We start from the raw sequence: 26,056 nt of genomic DNA on the forward strand, positions 1-26,056 counted from the left end.
TTTGTCCATCTCGTCCCTTTGACTTGGCCTCATAATTGGCCCAGGCATTGGCTAAGTGCTGACCGTTTCGCAACAGGACCACTTGGCTCCCGTTGCGTTTAGTTTAGTTACTTTTATACGAGTTTTGCACCGTCCGGTGGGAGTATGGTAAATGGAAAGCTTATGAATGTTTAAACAACTTTCAATTGCGAGAAAAGTTTTCAATTTTCGCAGTAACTTTTCCACAGCTTCCTGCTCCCCTTGCCATGCCTTTGCCATGGCAATGCATTAACAAACTTTAATTAATATGTGAGAGCGGGCATGGGGATATTGATTCTATCTATTCCGCTGTGTTTCGAGCTTGTCTGAAAGTTTTCACTTAAATGGATCCCTCGAGCAACAAGTTTTTTTCTTTTTCGGGGGACATACGCAACTTTGTTACATTGTGATTGAAAAGATAATGAGCTTAGGCTGGTTATTACATTTCCAAAGAAGTAAATTTAACAAGGGTGTAAAGAACTTTAAAGAGCATTGTGTTATGCATTCCCACTTGAGGTCTTGAAGTGTAAAGTTAATGTTGTCTATTGACAAACACTCAGCTCAAAAGCAGAGCTACATTTCTTTGATATACGATTACAGTTGAGTATCGCTGCCAAATACTTTGACGGCACTTTGCTGTTACATCTCTGCACACTTTGCATACGTTTGTCAATCCCAATCGAAACCCATTTAGCCCGACACTGCGGGTAACTCTTGGCTGTGAGCTGAAACCCGAGACTCCCCGGGAATATCTAACGTAACATAACGTAGCGCAAAAGGGCAGAATGCCGAGCTGCATGTCCTGACTGCAGCTCGGCGATTAGCAAACAAGATGGTGTGGCAGAGCAGAGTGCGACTTATCCTCGGAGCCAGATCAGGCGGTGGGGTTTCGCATAAAAATGCAATGCGTTGCCTGGCAACGGTAAAAATGTGTCACCAAGGGGATAGACCGAGGGTCCTTTTCCCATCCAAAGGATATACACTACAGCACAGCAGAGCACAGTGCAGTGCAGTATAGTGAAGGGAGCACTTTGGTTCGTTGGGAAAACGCCAAATGACTTTAAATTGAGAAATCGCTTTGTGTGTGCGAGTTGTGCTCGGTTCGGTTCTGCTCTGTTGTCGCTACGTGCCACTTGAATGCCACTCCAAACAGCAGCAGCAAGGGAACAAATGAAGTTATGCAGTGTTTTCATTGATTTCCTCCGGAAAGGCCAATGGAATGGTACCCACTTCCCCGGGTACTTACTCAAATTAAACGTGCCAAAATGGGGAGTCAACACCTGCAACTGCAACACACTTGGGCTGTGGCAATGAAGCTCTGCCTGTCTGCTGAAAAATTCTACAGCTGCAGCACTTTAGGCTGAGTGACTTGATGCTCTTGACATGCAACGGAAATGAGTTGGCTAATGTGACAGGAGGCGGGAAAGTCAGGGAAATTTTTTGGACAAAAGCTCGGGACCGTGAGCTGTGGCCTGTGGAGTGTGTGGCTGTGACAGGTATGCGATGGTTTTATGGCTGATTTGCCCGCTGGCAAGCGCATTCGCCACACATCAGCAGGCAAATGCGTTGTGCGCATTACTCATACGCCCCATAAACAATTTAAAAGGCACACATTAAAGGCCACACTCCATCGCACTCGCAATGCGACCTGTGAGCGCAAAAAAGCATTCAGCTCATTAAATATTGAACACGAATTTATGACCAACTGGAAAATACACACAACCAAAACAGAGAGAGGGAAAGAGCGTTGGATCTGGATAGCGAATTGCAATTTGAATTTTGTCCTGTGAATTTGTCGGGTCTCGCAGGAGGAGTGAAAAAAGTTACTGTGCTGCCCCCCCTGCTCATTATTATTACGAAATTTGAATTTTGCTGGAATGCATAAAATATCATCATCCACAAGAGGACCAAGCGAGGGTTATTAATAAAATATGCCCGGGATGCTGCCAACACCAAACCATCCCTATGCGAATTCAAAGAAAGCGCCAAATTCAATCAGCGGCAAATGAAATTTCCCTTCAGGTTAGAGCCCAGCTCTGTCTCTCTATCTCTGGCCGTAATAAATTTCATTTATTTTAGGCAGCTTCGCCAGACTGGCCCGTGTGGATTGTAACACTTACAATTAATATTAATTTTCGCTTCGGTCCGCCATATTTAATGCAAAAGTTTTGTGCACGTCAATTCGCATCAGGTCAGGGCAAACCGCCGCCACATAATTGTCACTTAAAAGCTTTCACATGCTCTCGCTCCTTTACTTATTTATCTTTCCTTTGTGTCTCAATTATCCAAATGTCAGTTAGTGTTTCCCACGTGAGTGCCACGTCAATCTGGCAAAAGTAATTGAATAAAAACTAAAACAAAATTAAATGCGATTTACCCGGAAATTGAGTAGTTTTCTTCTTAGTTTTTAGTAAATGAAATCATTAGAAGTTTATTCTGATCAATTGATTTACAATTTCTTTTCTAAAACAGTGCCTTTATGGTACTAACTAATACTCTAAATTAAAAGATAAATACAAGCAAGTAAGATATAATTTAATCTCCAATTCCTATGAATTTATTCCTGGAAATTGACTTATCCTGGCTTTCACTGTACCTGAGGCCAATTAACAAAACCTTTTCAATTATAATTTACAACCACTCCCCTCGTCTCTATTGCCAACGCGGCGTATGATTTAACGCCTGGCTGCAGTCTGAAGTGAAAACTCAAAGTTTCGAGCCAAAATTAATAATTAACTATTTCTCGGTAGAGGGAGGAAGGGAAAGTGTACACTTTGCACGTCACAGGACCAGCTGTGACCGACCACAGGATGCGTGGAGGGAGCTGGGGACTGCCCGCAAAATGCCTTTTGCTTGTAAATTATAATTGTTATTAATTTTTGCCAATTTGCATGATGATAATGATGATGATGATCAATGAATTGCCGCTACAACGCTACAGGCCCCGGCTGGTGTTGATTAAAAACTTTCCGAGCGACAAAATCGATGATGAAATTAAGTAAACAATCAATTTGCCCCGGCCAGGAGTAAATGAGTGAATGAATGAATGAATGAATACCGTCTTAGTCCTGGCAGTCGCTAAGCAAACACTAGCCCCTCTACGATCCCCGGAACCCCTTGGTGTGCCACCCCTGGTGTTGGTATTTACGGGTATAATGAAAGTTGTTCTTGTCCCCCATACAAGTAAAACACATTTGCCTTTGTTCCGGAGGGCTTGGAGAAAGGTAATTCATTTGGTCTGTGGTCCTTTCCCGCTGTTTCTGCTAATAAAACATGCCCTGCACTCGGAGAAATTTAATAGTTTTCGCATTTCCTTAAAGGATATTGTGCAGATGAATTGCTCCTTCTTGTTTTGTCAAGTGTAAACATTTTCTGGACAGCCTGTTGCTGTTAATACAATAAAATGGCAAACTCATCGCACTTAGTGAGGCCTAAAATATGGTGAGGTCCTTCGAGGTGGGGCCTCCGCCCCCTTATTGGCAATTGTCAACAGTCATTATGTGGTCCAAAAAAGTTTGCCATCGCATCTAAATATATAAAATTTTGACGCTGCACGTGTCAAGCAAATAAAGAGCGAAATTTACCGGAAAAATAGTTGAGCCAAGTTGAAATGAGTTTCCTGGGGAACTTTAACTAAATAAATGATGAGATGAAGGTAGATTCTAACTTATCCGCCGAAGTTTAAAGTTCAACTTTCTTATAGAAGAAAGCCTAATGATCCTTGACTTCATCTTTCTCTACTCTTTAAAAACTCTCATATTTTTCGCTATATTAAGCATTATAATTCCTTCATTCATGTGTAAAAAGAGTAGTCAGGAGGAATATGTAGAGTTAACACAGCGTTTCACTGCATAATGTAAGAAAATTGGATTTATACAATTAAAATCTGCCGGCTAAAGTCCGTGTGAACTGCGTCAGGCTGGGTTGTTGTTGCTGCCTCCTAATTATTCATGCATAAATTATAAAAATAAATTGTTGACACGAGCCAACTCTCGGCCTATATATATTCAGGCTGTCAACATGTTGCTCGCGGCATTTAAGCCAAATTTCAGGGGGGCCAAAACATACTGCTAAGGCGGCTAAGGCGTGTTCTCGGGTTCGTGTAAATAAATTAAGCGGCTTAGGATTGCATGTGTGAGGAGCCTTAAAGGAGATGGCTTGGCTTGGCTTGGCTTCTTGTTTGCCAAACGTTTGTCGCACTCCTTTTTGACATTAAAACACTTGGCGAGCGTTTGAAAAGCGTTTTGTGAGAGCGTGTATTCCTAATGGAGCCATTTGTTGTGTTAATAGGGACATGGCTTTGTTGTTATTATGATTATGAAGTTGGTGCCTCCAACTAGGCTGGTAATTATTTTTAAATTATTTGCGTAATTCTATGTATGTGTTGCTTTTATGACTGCAATCTCTGGGTAGCTTAAACAATTTCAATATTATAAATATTTCAAGTACAGCTTGCTGTGTGGTTTTAACCGCACTCAACAATGTATTTTAAAGGACCTCGCACTGGAAGATGAAGTGCCAGTCAGCCGGTTTGCAGGAAGTGCGTGGAGCCGCCGTTTCGCATAAATTTTGCAGTTGTTGGTGATGCGCATATCGATGGCATTTTTAATTGAACTTCCACGCAACCCCCCCAAAAAAAAGAAAAAATGCCGCTTCTGAGTGGAACTTGGGCTCGTGAAATGGCTGAAATTTAATTAAATCAATGTGTTGATTTAATTGAAACGCAGTGTCAGTGACAGTGGCCATCTTATTACGCTTCGCCGGCCAATGCAATTAATTTACATGATAATGCACCTTAACCGCAGTCCACAACTTGGTCTTGGATGAATGAACTTTTGCAAGTTTTCGGTAAACCTTAAAGGTTAATCTGAACTCCTATTGTATTCAGGTCAAAATCTTCCACATATCTGGTTAAATATTTACAGGACTTGCCGCTCACAATTTGGGAAATGGGAAAGCCAAGCAAAGCTTGCAAATAGAATGTAGAATAGAATTCATGTTGAATGGAAAGCTAGAAAGCCTGCAATTTTCAACAGGCCATTTGTGCAGGTGATGTCTGACCTAATTTCTGGAATATTCAACTCTATTCTATTCTAGGAAAAGAATTCGATGGGTAATATGAAGAACTGAAAGCCAAATGAGTTTTAATAGAAATATAGTGAGCTTTGACAAAAGACCTTTATAAAAAATAACAAAAAGATATAGATACAGATACATTTTTTAGTTATTTTCATTGTCTTTAAGCGTTAAAAGTCACCATAGTCTTTTTTTTTTTGTATTCCATTAATCCCAAAGTCAGACAATATGCAATATAGTAAAATATGAACCGGCAGCGCGTTGACAGGCTGTCCATCAAAACTGTCCCTTGTCCTGTGTTCCTTTGGCTGCAATATGTCGAACGGTTTGTCTGTTTGTTTGCCTGTTTGTTGCAACAACAGCAAGAAGGAAAACTAGGAAGGACTAGGAAGGACTCGTCCCTTGGCTCGTCCCCTCTCTAGCCAACTATCTGTGATTGTCATGCACTTAGCCAGGCTCGACATAAGCCGACTTCGGCTGGCTGTGTCCTGTCAGCTGTAAATTTACGATTTTCCATCGAAAGAAAAAGAAAAACTGTGAAAAATATAAAGCATAATAAAAATCTTGATTTCACGTTAAGCTCTGCCTGTGCGGAAAATTTCATTGGCAGTCGTCTCTCTGCTTGGATAATTGATGGAGACCTCCTCAGCTTGAGTCTTTAAGCTTTCCGGGCAATGACTGCAAGTCGTTTCGCTTTATTTTCCCTTCCGTTTTTCTTCTGGTTAGCATTTTTTTTCTCTTATATATATATTTTTTTATTGCATCTGCATTGTCCTGTTGCCTTTTGCTCCTTGCTGAGGCCCCGGGGCTGGGGCAATGGCAAATATTTGACTTAAACTGAACTTTTTCCTAGCTCGCTGCGAGAAGAGCAGTTCGGCAGAAATGGCGGTTTCCAGGCTTTACTTTTCTTTACTTTTCACACTCAGCCCTTTGACAAGGACCCTCCCCTCAGTCTATTGGTTTAGCATCGCACACTCGCAGTAAAAAAAGAGGAATTTTATCGAAGAAAGTGTACTTTAAAGCAATGAAAATACATAAATTACAAGGAGAAAGTCAATTTTAAAGCAAAGGTCTAGCAATGAATTTTACTTTTCTAATGTTACAAATATTACTGATTCGCTATGATATTTAATACTCTTATTATAGACTAATTTCACAATTAATCCTTGCAGTGCAAACTAATACATATCCTGCCATGAAATGAGTTTCTGGCCGACGGTTTTAATGCGGTTAAGTGGCCTCAAACCCAGCCACTTCTGCTGTGTTGGCATATTTTGACAGCAAATTGACCGACAAACGTGTATCCTAATGACATGGGAATTCAATTTGGCGCTGGTTAAATCATTCTGCGCTGTCAGTGAAATTAGTCCTCGATTTAATTGAATGAAACAAATGAGAGCTATACTCTTCATATTCTGCCAAATGATTTGCGTTGCGAAAGAGGTAATGGATATATAATGATGCCATAACCTTTCACCGTCGCCCATTTAACTGACGCCTTTCAACACTCTTTCGAATGAAGACTGACATGCGAGGCGTCCATTTCCTCTGCCCTCCCTTGGGAGAACGTAGTCCAATCAGAGGCACACTCCGTACACCGTATATACACAATGTCAATCAGCAAATAACAATCTGACAAATGCAAATACCAGAAATTTAAATTGTATGCGATATAAATAATTCACGGAGTGAGTATGGAATGGGCAACCTATGAAATGTTTTGTTTCTTTCCGCTCGCTGTTACGATTTAAATTTTAATTAAATGATAAAACAGCAAACGTCGCAATCGGAGTGCAAAAGCAAGGGATTTTTATTTTTATTCCCCCACAATCCTGCGGCACAAAGGCGTCGGGTAAGTTGAGAACTTAAACCCCTTTCGAAGGATACAACACCTCACGTGACGCATTCGCCCCGTGGCCCATGGATGGATATAGTATGTACTCATGTGTCACCTAACATCGTTTTTCTTCTGCCCAATTCTTTCACTTTTCGGTTTCTCTTTTTTTCTGCTTACCGACTGACGTCAATCGATTAATTTTCGAGTGTGTTCTCCATTTCGATCCATTCTATCAATCCTAATTGCAATTGACCGACGCCCGACTCATCATCAATAATACCCTGCTCGTTCCACGCACACATTTATTATGCAATAATTAATTGTCGCACTCCAGGAATCGGGACAGACCGACCCCAAGGCGGCCAAGGTTGACCCCGGGCACCCACATGTCGGCTTTATGCTTGGTTCCCATACTGAATCAGGACACTCGTGTAGGTAGCCCTTTGCCACCGTAAATGGTCGGGCATATCGTCACATATGTCATTTGTGCTCTGTTTATGGCCCAGTTTTTATTGACATTGATGAGTTCACGGATAGCCAGCCAAGGGGGAGAATAATGATGGCAGACGCCTTGAACTCAGAACGGCAGAAACATTTATTCAGGCTGAAAAGGAATGCTAACTGCATTACGTGTGCCAAAGAGTCTACATATATTAATTGTGTTTATCTGTGCTAATAAACCATAAAGCGATCATTACAATGAAGCATCTAAACATAAATGACTTGTAATGGTTAGTGTCTTTTTTAGCAATTGTTTGCATTGCATATTTAGGTTTTGAGTATTGTATCATAATAGCATTTAAGCCTGTGTATTGATCCTCCTGCCGCGTCCCCTCCAGCCTTTAAATACTTCGGTCATAAAGGCAAAAATTCCCAGTGCGTAACCAATCAATAAAATACTGAAGCATACTGTATAATCTCTCAGTTTCAGAGGAGTACCGCCCGCCTCTGCCGGCATTCGATTGTTTGAAAAATATTGACGAATCGATGTAGTTACCCAATGGCGACACAGACCCACACTCCAGCTGTAGGAGACAAAGTCCCGCAGGGCCAGGGCGTAGACGGAGTTCTGTTCCAGGACGGCGGTGTAGGACAGTCCGGAGACTATGTCCAACTGCGAGGACTTGCACAGGACCTTGCGGTAGGAACGCTGCTGCAGCACCGAGAAGGGGTCATCGGGGTATGAGTATGTCTGATAGGCGTAGCTCGTGTTCAGCGACACTATCATACGCATTTGCTCACTGCTAGACACAACCATGACATTCGGCAAGGAGCCTATAAAATCCTGATCGACTTCCTCCTTGATCTTCTTTAGGTTCAGGTAGTTGAAGACCACGGTTAAGTTGCTCTCGCGCAGTTGTTGGAAATTGAGAATGTGATTGTAGTGGGGAATCATGGTCAAGACAGTGGTGTGTATAGCATTCATTACGCTTAGATTGAACATGCCCATGAAACTCATCACTAAGATAAGCAGTCCCTTGGCGGATCTGTATCGATTTCCCCGGGGAATGGACATTGCCAAAAGGCAACGTATCATCCGTAGGTTCAAAATTATACCCAACAGGTTCAGGCTATTGGGTTTTCTGTGTATTATATTGAATATATTCCTTATGAGAACCTCCACAGCACTGAGTAGGAAGTAGGACACAATAAAAGCAAAGCTTGGTGCTAGCTTATAAACGAGATAAACCCTTTGCCCTAAGGATAACTCCATGCCACAAGGCACTACAATGGACAGGGCAGACAAGCCCATGAAGCAATCGACCCGACTCAGTTCCGGATGCCGAAAGTTTATCAATTGCCCAGTCATGGGCAGATCGATATCTCCCCGCACGGTGCTCTCCATTATCTGCCATTGAGGCAAGGACTCGTTGCCCATCAGGGGCCTCTGGAGCTGCAATGTGATGTTGTGCCTGTGGGCAAAGATCTTCATTAGCAGGTAGAGAAAGCCACCGTGCCGCTTGCGTCCCGTTCGCTGATCTGTGTAAATAAAAGTTCGTGGCGGTACCAAGTCAGGCAATGTCACGGCCTTCTTCCCCTTGAAGTTGCGCCACATGCAGGGAAATATCTGCTTCTCCAGCAATAGTTTCTTTACAACTTTAAAGCTGGGCTGGGGAAATGGATAAAGTCTTAGGAAACGCTTAGCTTTTTCGATTATCAATAGACTGAGGAACTTGTGTTCAGCTGCTTGATGTGCAATCATCTGAAGGAGCTGCGTAGATGCGGTATCCTGGAGCCATATCACAATTCTGGTCTCTCTCATATGATTAAGGTTTGCAGCAAGGGCTGAAAGTAAAGATATATCTTCCGAAGAGTCCATAAAGACCAGAGCCAGTAACGCCTTGCTGTGAATGTTCACCAACTGGATTCTCTGGGTCTCATCCAACCGAATTGTGGGCCAGTCTAGAGGATATAGTTGCTGCAAATGGTCAATAGTTGATTTCCTTTGCATCAGAAGAAGTGTGGGAATCGAACGTTCCTTGTGCACCAAGTTAAGGAAATCCTTGAGAAACTGCACTGGCTCCAAGGAGGCCACTGCCCCACTGCTGACCACAAACCAAAGAAGAATGGTAAATTTCCTCATCACTCCACAACTTTGCTTAGTCAACTGATGCCTTTGCCTTTTAGTCCTTTAGTTTTTAAACCCATATCCATTAATCTCTCTCGGTGCTAATGTAATTTAAATCAAAACCTTGTATCTAAAGTGCTTTGCATTGAAACCAAACATTACGTATACGCACTGTGCGATTTGATATTAAAATTAGCATGAATATTAAAATCACATTACTTTCAGTGCCGCGAAAAGCGTCAGGTTGCTACATATTTAATTAAAGGCCTCGCACATTGTCCCCCTTCTCCAAGGAGGGGAAACTTTCAAACACATGTTTATGTCCTGCCATACGTTTAGTGCTTTTATTCCGGTTTTGGTTACTTTCCCCATAAAAAAAAAAAAACAAAAAACCCACTCGAGCTGAAGCCCCTCAACGACATAATTTACAAAGCGCTTTGGCAGCTGTCTACCTCTGTCTCCTGGATCCTGGCTCCTGGCTCCTGGTTCTCTCTACGTCTCCTGGTTCCCGTTTCCCGTTGCCGGTCTTCTGTCGCCTTACCGACACTTCCGGTGCCACCATGTTCGACGCTCCTCTACCCTCTTATCGTAGTGTTAGTGTCAGTTTTGTGTTTGCCAAAGGCGGAGGTCGAGGAAGAGGAGGAGCAGTTGGAGCATTTCAAGCGCATTTAATGCGCATAATGTCAAATGCAACAAAGCAACAGAACAGAATCAACGAAACCCCATCACAAAACCACCATGGAGCAGGGTCAGGACAGTGAAAAGGGGAGTGTTTGGTTTGGGCAAAGGGCAAAGCACACAAAATATTTTTAAGCAAGCTTAACCACTCGAGTTGAAATAAATTCCTTCATCTGATTAGGACAACTTTGAGTCAAGTTTTTATCTGGCTAATTAGGAAAAGGGTTGCCAAAAATACTTTTAGCTGACTTTCCTCAATGGTGCAAGAAAATTAAAAAAGGAATTTAATTTAAATGCCATAAATGTCAATGTTATACTTATTTTAGAGGGAATTTGCACATGATAAAAAGCTTATATTTTTGTGAAATCAAAACAGGTCATAGGTATTTCTTCATTTAAATCTTTTGAAATTTTTAAAAAGTTATTTTCTTTCAAAATCGAATACTTGAAAAAGTATTGGCTTGACTTAAAGGAATTCCCACACTATTATAGATAAAATACGAAAACCAAAGGAAGGGTTTAAAGAATGGTCACTTCCGACATTTAGTTATAAAGCCAAATAAGTTTAATATCGAACCATCCTGCAAATAATCCCCAAATTCAAATCACACTTAAAGGTTAGTTGTTGAAATCCTCACAAGACCCCTATTACATTTAGGACTTGAATGCATTTAAAATGCGTAAAATGCGCTTCCGTCTTTAAAACAACTCCAGACTCCTACCCCAAAAACTACTTTATTTTTATTTCACCAGAGTCCCTGGCATTCGCCTTTCTGACCAAAGTGCGCGGTGGCCAAGCCCAAATAAATACTGGGCCCAAACTACTTCTGTCTACAGATAAACTTTTATTGATATAAAAAATTACGCACGTAGAGCAAACAAACTGAAAGTACGGGCACAAAGAGAATCGCTAAGGACAACAATTTCGCTTTATCCAAAAGCGGAATCCGGAATCCGGAATCCGGAATCTGGAATCCGGATACGGATGCGTTCGATTTCTGTATTCACTTTCCGTGGCACACTCGAGTCGCTGGCGATATTTGGGAAGTGTGTGTTGTAGCACATACCTTTGGCATTTTCCGCGATAGAGTGCGGCAGGAGGTGTGGTGTTTATGATTTTATGTTTTGTTTGCAGATTTTTATTACAACTTTGCTGGTGCTGTGTTGCTGTTGCTGCCAATGAGGCCCAGAGGAAATCGAAGTGCGCGAGCGCGGCATTGGTCATAAATTCAAGGCGAAACTTTCGGCAGCTCCTGGAGATGTGGCTCCGGCTTTACCTCTTGCTCCTTGCTGCCTGTCCGCCGGTATGAGATTCCGTATAAGTTACGGTTCACGGGTCAACTGACTGGTCACATTTATTTATGCACACGGACACACGGTGGCACGCGGCACACACACCTCGGTGGATCTGCGTAGACTGCCACAAATTTGCACGGGAATTTTATTGCCACTTATATCATTCGGTGTGAAATTAAATATTTAACTTTGGCCGGCGTAATTTATTATTTCTCGTGTTATTGATTTATGCGGTCGAAAAACTAAAGATGTGAAAATAACTGGTCCAGAGCTAAAGGTTATGTTCTCTAAGATTTACGACAGCTCGTTAAACGGATTTGTTTGCTTATATATATTTATTTTTTTTATAAGTAATTACTAGTTAGAATTAATTGCACTACATCTAAAATATTTAATTTTCCGTTGCCGAGTCACCTGATTCAATTTTAATTAGCACTCGAGCGATTTCCGTTACAAAAAACCCGCTTGAGGAAAATGTCACCGAGGCGACACGACACGACACGGCACGAATGTGAGACTCACGCACGCTCACTAACACACACACACGAACAATAAACACACTTCATCGCTCTCACTCGCACGCGCTGGCTCTCTCGCTCACTCACTTGCGGCCGGTGGCGAGGGGAAGGAAATCTCTAAAGAAAACTCTGGCTTCGGTGGAAAATCGAGCGTTCGAGGGAAATCACATGTTTCATGTGCAAAGTATAAAAACAAACTGAACGCCGAGCGGCAACTGCAAAGCCGACAAGGCCGACCGACTAACATATTTTCCCCAATTGTGTAACGGGACCCGATCTCCAACAGTAACAGTAACTGTAAAGGCCGAAGGATTTCCCGAGAGTTTTTTTTTTTGGGAAAGCTCAAAGCTTTGAAGTTAGCCGTTAACCGTTAACGTTAACGTTAGCAAGTTAACAGTCAAGCAACAACTGGGCCATGTTAAGGCTTTTGTTAGATGAATATTTAAAATATACATGTTTCTTTAAAGTTTTTAATAAAATATTTAACTAAATATTTTGTAATGTATGAATTTTAATTTTGTAAATTTTAATAAACTAATTAGAGTTCATTATTTATTTTAGACAAAAGTCATTGCTAAGTAATTCATTACATAGTGCTTAAAGAATATTTAATGTTAGTTCAACATTTTCTTTTCTGAAATATAATTATAAGTAAGAAATGGAATATTTGATTTTAAGAGCACTAAGGGGTTAAGATAGCAAGTTTTTCTTGTTGATTCCCACATAATTCGCACCTGTTGGGGGAAGTGGCTGCAAGTACATTTATATATAGTAATTGACAGACGTACAACCTCAGAGTGCAATTATCGCTAGTTTATGGCTGCGACCTGTCTCACTGACTGCCGCAGCTTCAGTTCACTTGAAATTGTGGCCAAACTCAGTTGGAGATTCGATTTCTACTATTGCGGTTCGGCCACAAATCACTTATGGAACTGTAATTAAATTAACGCAGTCCAAAACAGCAACAGGTGTGTGTGTGTGGTAACCGCAATGAGTTTAAGAATGAAGCTCAATATTCGAACCGAAAATTGTCAAGAACAAACAAAATAAATAACAAAAGCTATGAGGGAAATATATCAATCACATAAAGTCTCCTGCTGACAATTATGTGATTTTGTTATGACTTTATCGACTACCGTCGTTTGGTTCTCTTCTTGGTTTTATTTTATTTGCAAATATAAAGCTTTTACTTTTTGCTTAACACTTTAATTTATTTTGCCTATTAACTTATTAAATAGCATATATTTTTCCTCAGTTATTTTATCATTTAGAAAGTTATTTATATTTACGATACTAAATACCACAAGACACACAATTATTTATTTTCACAGCCTCTATCTCTATTAAATCAAACACAACTTAGTGGTATTTAGAAAAGAAAACAAAATAGAAAAGCATAAGAAAGAAAAAAAAGAAAAAAACAAATAGATATTTGCTCTTAGCCTTAGCTAAGCCAATAAATCAATTCGAACCAAAGTCGGCTCGGCACCCAAGACGTTTAAGGTTGTCGCAGGCATTCCTTCTCTGAATTTCATTACGAATGCCAGGCACAGGGGCACGCAGCTGGATGGCCACTCAAGCCAAACAGTTTGCCAGGACGTAAGGACGTTAGGACACCGGACCAACGTCAAGTGGCCAGGATGGGACACACAACGCCAGCTGCCTCCAGTCAAGTCAAGTGGAAAGTGGGTCCTTGCCTGGTCTGGTCTGGTATGGTCTGGTCTGGTGACAGGGGGCAAAAGTGTGTTAACATACTAATATTCACTTTGCATCTTAATCGTTGTTGTCTTGGCCAAAGGATGTTATTCCAAACGGAATGGCAGGGGGGATTGATGGCAATGCCAAGGACTGCCACTGGCGCCATGAATGCTGTGTTGTCCTGCTGCTGTTGTCCTTACACAGCTATTTCAATTGCTGCCTGTAGTTGATATCATCAACATCATCATCATTATGCGGTGAAAGTTGTGTTGTTTTGACATTAACGGAAGTAATTGCTGAGCAATTTTGACAGGTATGAATAATTTGGATGGAAAGGATGTGATAACAAGACTCCTTATAGAGTGAATATGATATATAAAGTAAAGAGAAAGTAAAGCAGAATAAAATTCATTTTGATTGATAGGAATTCAGACAAATGTATATTTTATCTTGTATCCTTTTAACATTTTACCTTGGCGCCATCTGTTGCTCTTTTTGAGAACATAAAAATCTCCAAAAAAGCTTTATTTCTTGATAGCAATAAAAACAGATGCATTGAAAGCTATATAACCATTAAGACAGGATGTGTCACAATGTCCTTTGCATTTAGTTTACAGCTGGCAATGCTTAGAAGCTCTCTTGAGTTCTCCGAGAGTCTTCTACTCTCTGCTGCTCTGTCTCTTTCCCTTTATATTGCCATCTCTGTCCCTTGAGCTTGAACTGCGAATAACAAGGTGAAAGCATAAGCAGCACGAACACGTGGTTGGAACGGAAATAAGAGAGCCCCTCGAGCGAGTTCAGGCCAAAGAGAGTCCTTAGCACAGAAAGAGAGGCAAACGGAAATGAGTAAAGGGAGATAGGGTAAAAACATGTGCGCCCTAATGCTCCCTGTCAGGCGTAGCCATTAAGCGCATTTGCCTTTTTGGCCGCAAATCGCATTCGGTGACATTTCAGATGGCATTTCCCTGGCATTTTCCGGACACCAGACTGGCCTCAGTTGACCTCCAGTGGCCTTCTGCTGCTACTGCATTTCCAGCTTCGCCTTTGCCTAATTGGCAATTTCTGTGAAAGCCAGTTAATGTTGCTCACTCTCCGCTTTTGCTGGGCTTCCTGTTGATTTCTGATTAATTAATTTAGGACACGCACGCGGGTCTAAAGGTGTAGAATTAATTTTTAAAAATCCAGCTAATGCTTAAATTCCACATGCTGGGGACTTGTTGCTCCAACTCCTTGTGGCTATTGTTAGGGTGCGACCATTAAAATGCATTAATTTCGTAATGAAACCTTATGACGCAAGGCAACGCGGCGTATACGTAATGCGCGCAACGACGCCCGCCTGGAAGTATGCTGCAAAAAAGCGCTTTAAGTGTTTGAGAGAAGCATTGCGTCTGAATGGGTTTATCCTTGTGGTTATGAATAGCGTATTGCTTGGGGAGGTCGGTGGGGTCAGGATTTCCCATCGCAGTGTGCTTGGAAAATGTTATTAAGCTGTTGAGCACGGCAACACACTTCTCGATTTATATCGAGTTTCGCCCGCAGGGTACACGCATTGCAAACTAGTTTTTCGAATGGCCAAGTTCATAAATTCGCAGCAAAGAAATGGCTTCGCTTCATAGCCATATTCACAGTGCGGAACATAATAAATTATGCATATTTGTCGCACAATTTGTACTTGTAATGGGTCCTAAAGTAAAAGAGCGTGCGTACTTGTAGGTACTATCTTTTTTTTAACCATGAATATTTCATCTTTCTACTCTCTTTGGCCTAAAGTCTTTCTGTAAGTTTTATGATCAAATTAACCGAGCACACTGGCATAATTCACAATTTACCAAAAAGACTCTAAATTTGAGTATAAACTTGGATTTTCTATGGGTTGAGACTAGGAGTTACCGGGTATACTGAGGTGTAGAGTAATAATAAATTTAAAAAATTCTTACATATTCTGTAATTTTAAGACTAAACGTAATTTATATACATTTTTAAATACGTGGAAAGGCACATTTTATGGTATAAGAAATTTTTCAGCTTGATTTATGTTGTAATTAAAATATTATTTGCATGAAAGTCTTCAACATTTCATGGATACTCATTACTTGACACCATATTTCTATGTTCTTTTAGACTGATAATAAATTTATAAATATAAAGATAATTCATGTTGCAAACATTTGTCTCTATTCTTTTAAGAAGGTTTCAACAGATTTCTGCTGTCAAAAAATTAAGTGTGAAAAGGGCTTTTGTGCTAAGCAATCAAGAGCCTTTTGCTGGAGCAGATAAAGCACCACAAAATTCACAGGATGCCAGCTACTAATTGTAAACGAATCGTTCCATATCGGACGGACATACAAATGAGGTTTACACACATCCCGGTTCGCAGTACATGCCTGAGTTTTACGGGGTATTCTGCTCCAGCTCCGGCGACCGCACTCACGTAAAACACAATTAGGAGGCACGCACATGGCGGGCAAACACATTTTGCTTTGTTTCGGCTGGCAGCGCGGCATAAACATAACATAAACAATCCGAAAACATTAAACAGAACGCAGCACATGGCTGGCATAACGAAATGCTCGCCAGGATACGCGGCAGCACATAGATAACACATATACACATATGTATGTGAGTATATATCTGACAAGGAGGACCAGGACCCCAAGGGGACTGTTCGTCCTTCGTCCGTGATGATTTGCGGCATTTTTTATGATTGCTTTATGAGTATGTGTGGAGCGAGGCAAATACCAGAGAAGTAATTTGCAAAATTCGCAATATTTCTACGAGGAATTTGCGGTAGAACAAGAAACAAAGCAAAGGTGTTTCTCTCCCAGATAAGACATAATTGATAGCGTGTGTTCGTCAAGGAGCAACTTCTTCAAGTCCTCACACAGCCATCAGAGAAGTTTTCACACGATAAAGCCCATTTTCCCACATCATATTTTGTATACGTACCGAAGTCAACGGATATAATCTTGCGTTAATTTAGACACTTTCACTCACCTGCAAGAAAAAAAGGGAAAATAAAAAGTCATATGAGAACAGAGAAAGTGCTTACACAGAGAGCAAAAAGGAATAATATGGAGAAATCAGAATCGAGCTTATATAATGTATATATATATAAGTATAATGAGTCCCTTGTCTTATAGAATGTAAAAACTATAGAATTTGTTAACTTATTGTTCTATTTTTTACTGTGCACAAAACGATGCTGTGGGTGTGACCTGAAACTAAAGCTCTTAATGTTCTTCAATGGCTCTTGATATACGAGCTGGTGCTGGCGGTAGTTGCGGCGTTTCTGTCTCGACTTTTTATGGGCCATTGTTAAAGGAATCCTTTTTTATTCTTTTTTGAAGAGGTAAAGCTGTGTGCGCTTATGGCAATAAAATGGCTTAAGCAATAGAGCGATAGAGACTGGCTACGAAATGGAGTCGTTTAACTCTATTTCGCTTCTGTTCTCCGGCGATAATCATTCATTTCAATTACACATCTCACGAAGGAAAATCCATGGCATGGCTTGGCTTAATTAATGGCTATAACTGCCAGGAGCTGACAAGGCAATTACCAGGATGGCTTGGGTGCACTGCTCGGTGTAATCACCAATCAAAGAGGTGTCGATCTACACACAACCCACAACAAAAGGAAAGCCGCGACGAGCATAATTGAGTTATTTAGGCTAATTGGCGCACACACAGGCTAACGATGACGTAAATTGGCAGGAACTGCAAGCCCAGAAATGCCGCAGAAGTTTACACAGCCAACACGGGGATCCCCTGCACAATTGTTGACTGAATGACTTGGCCCACTTCCTTAGCCACATGGGAAAGATGGAAGGATGGTTGGTTGGAGGGAATTCACATTTCATTCAAAATTTTCCTGCCGAATTTCCGGCTGCCGGCTACGTGCCACATCCAACATCCTCAGCTAAATTGAATTGCAAGTATGAAGGCTGTCAAATTAAGCAATTGTTGCATTTGCCGGCTTGGTGGCTGCCAATGAATTATTTATAAAAAGATTGGGTAAACCAATAAAAGTCCCCAGGACTCAAACTCGTTATCTACATTTTCATTAATTTAGACTTAGCGCCCATAAGCCATTACGAGCTCCTTGCTTATGTATATATTTCCTCAGTCTCAATCTCAGTCTTAGTCTCAGTCTCAATATGGCCCATCCTTGTATCTAAATCCCATTATAGCCGTTTGTGGGAGGAGCCAGGAGGCTCAAGTGAGAGCAATAATCACAGACAAAACTGGATAACAGGATAATAAAAGTCAAAGTGCTAAAACTAAATTAAACTGCCCTCGAGGTCGCCCTTTTACCCCATAAGCGATTGGTGCGTGGGTGTCAAAGTTGATTTAAGATTTTCCCCAAAGAAATTTAATGCCAAAATTTAACGGCAGCGGCACATGCTGCGTATACGCAATGTGCGAAAAGCTATTTAAATTTAATTTCCTTGTATCTACGCAAATTTATGAGAAACAATTATGCATAAATTGCTATGTGCTTAGATGAAATGTGCAAATATGGCAAAATTAGCTCAAATCTGTGAAAATATAAAAATAATATGCTAAAAGCTTAAATGGTACTCAAGAGAGTTGAATACAAAAGCCAATTTGTACACATAAATCATTCTCTTTATGTGTTTGTTTGCTGTTGAATATTCATTTATCTTTTCTAACAAAATATGTTGATTTCTTTGAAAAAAGTTAATTAAATTTATAAACATTCAACTAATAAGAACACAAATTTATAAAATTATTTCTTAAAAAGCTATATATTTCACCTATTTAGAAATGCTTTTAATCAAAAGATTGCCTTACTTTAAATCTATGTCTGCAATCAATCGATTTTCTAGACGACCTTGATAGATTAGCCGTAATCAGATGGGGCTTATAACGCTTCGTCATGTGTCACGTATTCCCACAGCATAACGCAAATATATACATTTTCTTTGTCAGGCCGTTTGCTTGGATAAAAGCAAATATTTATGTAGATTTTTCTGCACGCAATCAGCTTAGGAATAAACAGAAAAAAAATATACAAAAAGCACATAAATTCGCCTGAAGGCAGGTCAAAAACACAACAACTGAGGATCTAACCACATGCCCCAAATTACGAAACGACTTTAGATACACGTTTAAAAAAATTAACAGTTTTAATTCTATTTTATTATTTTAAAAAATTCTTAAGCCCCTAATAAGTTCCCCCATTTACATTTACATTTGCAATGGTAAATGAGATATAACAAAAGCGAGAATTACCACCATGAAGTATAAATTGGGAATTTTAATTATAGCCTTTTATATATACCAAGTTAGTAACTATGATCAGAAAGTATCAATGAACATTAAGTATCTATGATAAGTAATTAACTCTGATTAGTAAGTATCAATGATGAGTAAGTAACTCTGATTAGTAAGAATCAACATTAAGTAGCTATGACCAGTAAGTATCAATAATCATAAGGTATCTACGAACTTTGGTAAACAATGACTTGCAACTTTTGAAACACAACACTTCTCTGAGAGGTGGCCGGCAGCAGTCACTTCGTTCCGGGGATGCTAGAACAAGTTGGGAATCATATGCACAGATGTGCGAGATTTGGTTTGGAACATATTTAAGCTATTTGGATGAAACTACGGAGTTATTCGTCAATATAATTTTACTTGTATATAAATCGGAGCATGGCGAATCGGTGAAATATATATATGCATATATATAGCTGCCATAGGAACGATCGGACGATTTATAGAGCTATGATCAGTAATTAACTTTGACCAGTAATTAAGTATGAACGTTAAGTTACTCTGACCAGCAAGCAATTATGATCAGTAAGTATCTATGACCAGTAAGTAACTATGATAAGTAATTAACTCTGATTAGTAAGAATCAATGATCAGTAAGTAACTCTGATTAGTAACTATCAACATTAAGTAGCTATGACCAGTAAATATCTATGAACACTAATAAACAATGACTTGCAACTTTTGAAACACAACACTTCTCTGAGACTTGGCCGGCAGCAGTCACTTCGTTCCGGGGATGCTAGAACCAGTTGGGAATCATATGCACAGATGTGCGAGATTTGTTTTAGAACATATTTAAGCTATTTGGATGAAACTATGGAGTTATTCGTCAATATAATTTTACTTGTGTATAAATCGGAGCATGGCGAATCGGTGAAATATATATATGCATATATATAGCTGCCATAGGAACGATCGGACGATTTATAGAGCTATGATCAGTAATTAACTTTGACCAGTAATTAAGTATGAACGTTAAGTTACTCTGACCAGCAAGCAATTATGATCAGTAAGTATCTATGACCAGTAAGTAACTATGATAAGTAATTAACTCTGATTAGTAAGTATCAATGATGAGTAAGTAACTCTGATTAGTAAGTATCAACATTAAGTAGCTATTACCAGTCAGTATCAATGACCAGTAAGTATCTATGAACACTAATAAACAATGACTTGCAACTTTTGAAACACAACACTTCCCTGAGAGGTGGCCGGCAGCAGTCACTTCCTTCCGGGGATGCTAGAACCAGTTGGGAATCATATGCACAGATGTGCGAGATTTGGTTTGGAACATATTTAAGCTATTTGGATGAAACTACGGAGTTATTCGTCAATATAATTTTACCTGTATATATATCGGAGCATGGCGAATCGGTGAATTATATATATACATATACATAGCTCCCTTAGGAACGATCGGACGATTTATAGAACTATGATCAGTAATTAACTATGACCAATAATTAGGTATGACCGTTAAGTAACTCTGAGCAGCAAGCAATTATGATCAGTAAGTATCTATGACCAGTAAGTAACTATGATGAGTAATTAACTCTGATTAGTAAGTATCAATGATGAGTAAGTTACTCTGATTAGTAAGTATCAATATTAAGTAGCTATGACCAGTAAGTATTTATGACCAGTAAGTATTTAAGAACACTAATAAACAATGACTTGCAACTTTTGAAACACAACACTTCTCTGAGAGGTGGCCGGCAGCAGTCACTTCGTTCCGGGGATGCTAGAATCAGTTGGGAATCATATGCACAGATGTGCGAGATTTGGTTTGGAACATATTTAAGCTATTTGGATGAAACTACGGAGTTATTCGTCAATATAATTTTACTTGTATATAAATCGGAGCATGGCGAATCGGTGAAATATATATATGCATATATATAGCTGCCATAGGAACGATCGGACGATTTATAGAACTATGATCAGTAATTAACTTTGACCAGTAATTAAGTATGAACGTTAAGTTATTCTGACCAGCAAGCAATTATGATCAGTAAGTATCTATGACCAGTAAGTAACTATGATAAGTAATTAACTCTGATTAGTAAGAATCAATGATCAGTAAGTAACTCTGATTAGTAAGTATCAATATTAAGTAGCTATCAACATTAAGTAGCTATGACCAGTAAGTATCTATGAACACTAATAAACAATGACTTGCAACTTTTGTAACACAACACATATCTGAGACTTGGCCGGCAGCAGTCACTTCGTTCCGGGGATGCTAGAACCAGTTGGGAATCATATGCACAGATGTGCGAGATTTGTTTTAGAACATATTTAAGCTATTTGGATGAAACTATGGAGTTATTCGTCAATATAATTTTACTTGTATATAAATCGGAGCATGGCGAATCGGTGAAATATATATATGCATATATATAGCTGCCATAGGAACGATCGGACGATTTATAGAGCTATGATCAGTAATTAACTTTGACCAGTAATTAAGTATGAACGTTAAGTTACTCTGACCAGCAAGCAATTATGATCAGTAAGTATCTATGGCCAGTAAGTAACTATGATAAGTAATTAACTCTGATTAGTAAGTATCAATGATGAGTAAGTAACTCTGATTAGTAAGTATCAACATTAAGCAGCTATGACCAGTCAGTATCAATGACCAGTAAGTATCTATGAACACTAATAAACAATGACTTGCAACTTTTGAAACACAAGACTTCCCTGAGAGGTGGCCGGCAGCAGTCACTTCGTTCCGGGGATGCTAGAATCAGTTGGGAATCATATGCACAGATGTGCGAGATTTGGTTTGGAACATATTTAAGCTATTTGGATGAAACTACGGAGTTATTCGTCAATATAATTTTACTTGTATATAAATCGGAGCATGGCGAAACGGTGAAATATATATATGCATATATATAGCTGCCAAAAAAAACTATCGGAAAATTTTAAGAAATAAAAATTTATAACTCTTCCCGTTTTCAACAGATTTTTATCAAATTTTATATATAACCATTATATATTAAGCATTTTTTGTTACATTTTATACAATTCGGACAACTTTATCATATAGTATAGAGGAAAATGCAAAACTGTGAATGAATTGATAGCAGGCAATACTTTAATGTTTTTGAACATAAATATATATAATAAATATTGTATTAATTCCTAGTGATTGAATTCCGAATTTCAATCTGTAAGCGGATACAAGCTTCGGAGTGCCGAAGTTATTCTTCTTCTTCTTGTTTTTTATTTAATGTGAATATTGATAATCAAAGAAAAGGAAGCATAAATCAAATTTTTCCTTGTTTATCAATATTCACATTAAATTAATTTCATTTTAAGTCGCCATTAGACTTTGTATATTTTGTAACTGTCCTTATTATTGGGAATAATGATCAATTATCAGGGCATCTTATTAAAATTAGTATGCTTTGAATTTACAAACATTTTCCATTTTTATTTTATATTGAAACATTTCTTTTTTTGAGAATTTTATGACCAATATTTTAAACATTTTTGTTTTAAATTTAAAAAACACCCAATTTTGTGTTGAGTGAGTCTAAGCCCGCATGGAATCCAAATTGGAACCGTCAACACACTCACCTCTCATCTAGACGCATGCTGCTGCGACTGATGTCACTCCACACGGACATGGAGCGCGGCCGCTGGAAGATGGACTTGGAGAAGCGCCGCACAGCCGTCGAGGGCGGGGTGGGCAGCTGCTGCGGGGGGTAGCCTGCAAGGTCGGGCAACTCCTCGGTGAAGTTGACATTGCGCGGCAGGCGGTGGTTGAGGGGTGGCGATGCCCCCGAGGGCATCGAGTAGCTGCAGGTTTGGTTATCGTCCGACATGCCCAGCGCGGTGTAGCTCACTTGGAGGTTGTGGCTCATTTCCTTTGACAGGGGCTCGGGGATAGGGATATGTGTGCGATTCTGGCCAGGTGACTCGCTCGGGCCCGGGCCTACATCATTTTGACGGATTTTTCACTTTCACAGTTCACTGCCCACCACTATTTTCGGGCCTATTTCGGGTTTTTCCCAGAGATTCATCTGCGCCAAAGTCACGTCGCTGACTGAGTGTTTGCGAAATTTGTTTATTGTTCCGCCGTCTGCAGTGTGTGTGTGCGAGTGTGTGTTGTTTGTGTATATAATGGGTGTTCACGACATATCGGACACTTCATTAAGCACAATCAGGCCAAACAATTGACCATATCTCTTGCTCGCTCTGTCCCGCTGTGTTGTCTCTCGGCCACATGGGAAGCTAAGTGACAATGACAAATGGTTGACCTCCGACCTCTCCCCTCTCTCACAGACTGCTTAATTGAGTGCAGCAAAGATGCTGCACGCAAAAATTTGCAAAGTTTAGAGTTCAAGTGCCAAGATGATCAATCAGACAGCCATTCAATCAGTCAAAACGTACTGCAGATATCCCCCCGAGAGAGATTTTCGAATTTTAAACAAAAGCTTAAGAACAATTCTTATCGAATTATGTTTATAAAGAAATAGTTTTGTTATAATAATAATTAATAAAAGCTAGTGTTACTTAAGTAGTATTTTCCTTTAGCAAAATTTATATTTTACTTTAGCTGTTCTTGTAATTAATCAAATGTTTTCATTATGCTTTCCCAAAAGTAAGTCGGCCCGAGGACCCTTATCAAGCCGAAATGAGTCCGAGGCGTGGCAAACAACGCTGCTCATCAACATAATGAAAAATAAATTTCGAAAGGAGAGGACACACCCACACGCAGCCTGAAAATAAAAACTGAAAAAGCTGCAGTTTTCAGCAGATGACGCAGACGAGAAATGAACAAAATTGAATTGTTTTTTCGACTGCTACCAGGACACTCCCAACTTTGTTATTCCATGTCCTGGCTCTCGCTGCAATATTTTCAGGAATTGTTTTTTTCGTCCTTTTAAAATTGGTAATTTCATGCTTTATAAACAAAGTGCTGCTCAGCTAGTTGAGTTTTACAAACAGTTTTTCGAGAGCGATTCCTGTGAGTGCTTCGAGTCGGAGCAAAGTGAGTTCAAAGGCTCTGTGAAAAAGTCCCTCAAGGCTATCCAGTAACTTGGCCGAACTAAGTGACACAATTAACAAATGTAAAGAGTGCTAAACTGCGTTTACCCCGCCCACTTCCTCTTGGCCAAAATTCGGGTGGCACACGCGATTTGCTAGAGTTTAGCATAACTAAGGCATTAAATTGCCTAGCCGAAAGTGGGGTAAATATGGGGGGACTTGGGAGGAATATGTGTGCGTGTGTGACACTTGCAAGGTCATGATTACGAATATATTTCGAAAAGCATACTTTCTGGGTTCGAGCCAAAAGGAAAAGCCAAGAAAATCGAGAGAAAAGTCAACTTGTTCGATGAAGGGAAGGGATATTACAGAAGGCATTCGGTCTTAGAGTACTGTAAGCCTTCTGTTGCCATTGTGAAAAGGGAAAATATATATACATACTGAAAAGAATATGTGTATTTTTATTTTCTTTGTATAAGAATAAAGCGAAATCAAATTGATTTTGAATGTATATTGATTAGATTTTGATTGTTTCTTCAATCAAATACAAGGTAAATTCAAATTATTGAAGATTAAATGTAATAATTTATTTACTGAGTAAACTGTTGATTTCTTATGAAGTTAATTTAAATTAAAAAGTTTAATTCAGTGATTATTTAATTTTTCGTGAAGGGAAGGAGTTACTAAAAAAGTACAGAGAAGAGTTTATAGTTTAAATAAAATTAAATATTTAATTTTGTACATTCATTTAGAAACTTGTGCAGTAATTCGGTTACTTAAATTTATTTACCTATATAAAACTTCATTATATATTTTGTAGAGCAAATAAAGTAAAATAAAAACATCTCCCACTGTTCACCGCCATACAATATATGTATTCACATGAATAATAAATGCCTGAAAATAGGCTTCTGGTTTTATTAACAGGAGGTGACCGCAGAACAATTCCCTCGCCTGATATCCGACTCACACGAGCAAAGTTACCGCCTTATCAATTAATGAACTTTCTCACCCCGTGTGTCCGGAAAAACTAAGGCAAAAAAATGAAAATGAAAATGAAAAAGCGAAACATGTGACAATAGTTCCTTCCTTTTTATATCACGCCGGAGAACATTTATTGTTGGTGCCGAAAGGAAATGTCTTTCAAAATGGCTGACAAACAGAACGGATGTAAACATGCGGGAATTGCTGGGAATGGCAGGAGCCTGTTCGGGGAGCCGGGGAGGCAATAAAAAAATGTGTTAGCCTAGCATGTGTTGGCCATAAATTAGAAGGGAAAAAACAAAGCAAAGCCCCCAGACATGAGCCCATATAATATATACATATATGCCGACACAGATCCAGAAGTGAGCTCCACCAAGGGCCAAGGTGCATTCGCTTTGCAGGAGAGGGAGAGGATAATCCTCGGTTGACATTTCACCCGAGACCATCAAAACGAGCTTATGTGTGTGAAATCCTTCACTAAACCCCATCTCGCATCTGAAATGAATATCTCCCCATTTTCCCAGCCCAGCAAGCTCCTGGTCAAAACTTGTCAGCAGTATCTTACCCTCATCAGCAGCGCTTTGAACTCAATTTTTACACAAAAGCTGACCTTTTCTGGCATTCAAATGGTTCAAGACGGAAGGTCAAGGAATGGGCCCGAAGGGGGACTGCAATAAATGGAAGATGGCAACCCCATTAAGAATTTACCCAACAATATGAATATGTAATAAACTTTGACGACATTTTGACCGCAAACTGGTATGGATAACCATCGATTAGCAAAATAAACTTTTATGCCAAGTCAAGTTATTCGAAAGTTTCTCAAAGTATCCGTTGTGTGTTTAATATCTGATGTACTATAATATATATACAAGAATCTTATCTCCTTTAAATATTTTCGCCAATTAAAATTTAAATGGAGAAATGCGAAACCCATTTTTTTTCATATCCGGAAATGGCTTTCATTTGGTCCATCAACAAACTTTGTTCCTACGTTCTAAGGGCTTTTATCTTTTCGGTATAATGTTATAACACTTTTCCCTAATTTTTGGCCATCGTCCATGAGAAAATTGTGTTTTTCCTG

General features: G+C 39.5%; 2 protein-coding genes across 47 annotated transcripts in view; both read right to left on the minus strand.

Moving 5' to 3' along the window:
- Positions 1-26,056, minus strand: part of SLO2 (slowpoke 2) — a 101,687-nt gene that overhangs the window by 47,956 nt on the left and 27,675 nt on the right. For 25 of the 46 annotated variants that reach the window (XM_086827789.1, XM_086827793.1, XM_086827776.1 and 22 more), the window contains exon 1: positions 11,246-12,205. The exons of 9 other annotated variants lie outside the window; for them this stretch is intronic. Coding sequence is in view for 12 of the 37 variants with exons in the window: in XM_086827802.1 (XP_086683928.1) it covers positions 22,576-22,862 (287 nt within the window). In the remaining 25 variants the exon portion in view is untranslated. Of the gene's footprint in view, positions 1-11,245; positions 12,206-22,575; positions 23,233-26,056 lie in introns of those variants that run through there. 12 more of the 46 variants (XM_086827802.1, XM_086827794.1, XM_086827798.1 and 9 more) reach the window with 3 other exon arrangements.
- Ir47a (Ionotropic receptor 47a) lies at positions 4,610-11,176 on the minus strand. Its single transcript, XM_086827811.1, has one exon. It carries the CDS (start codon positions 9,513-9,515, stop codon positions 7,731-7,733), a length of 1,785 nt encoding a protein of 594 aa, XP_086683937.1. The 5' UTR covers positions 9,516-11,176; the 3' UTR covers positions 4,610-7,730.

Source organism: Drosophila serrata, unplaced genomic scaffold (assembly GCF_035046125.1).
Source record: "Drosophila serrata isolate PLE 108 unplaced genomic scaffold, ASM3504612v1 contig_184, whole genome shotgun sequence".
Taxonomy (NCBI): Eukaryota; Metazoa; Arthropoda; class Insecta; order Diptera; family Drosophilidae; genus Drosophila; species Drosophila serrata.

Excerpts from the sequence above, each read along its gene's own strand:
- Ir47a (XM_086827811.1), bottom strand. The coding sequence starts at position 9,515 with ATGAGGAAATTTACCATTCTTCTTTGGTTTGTGGTCAGCAGTGGGGCA.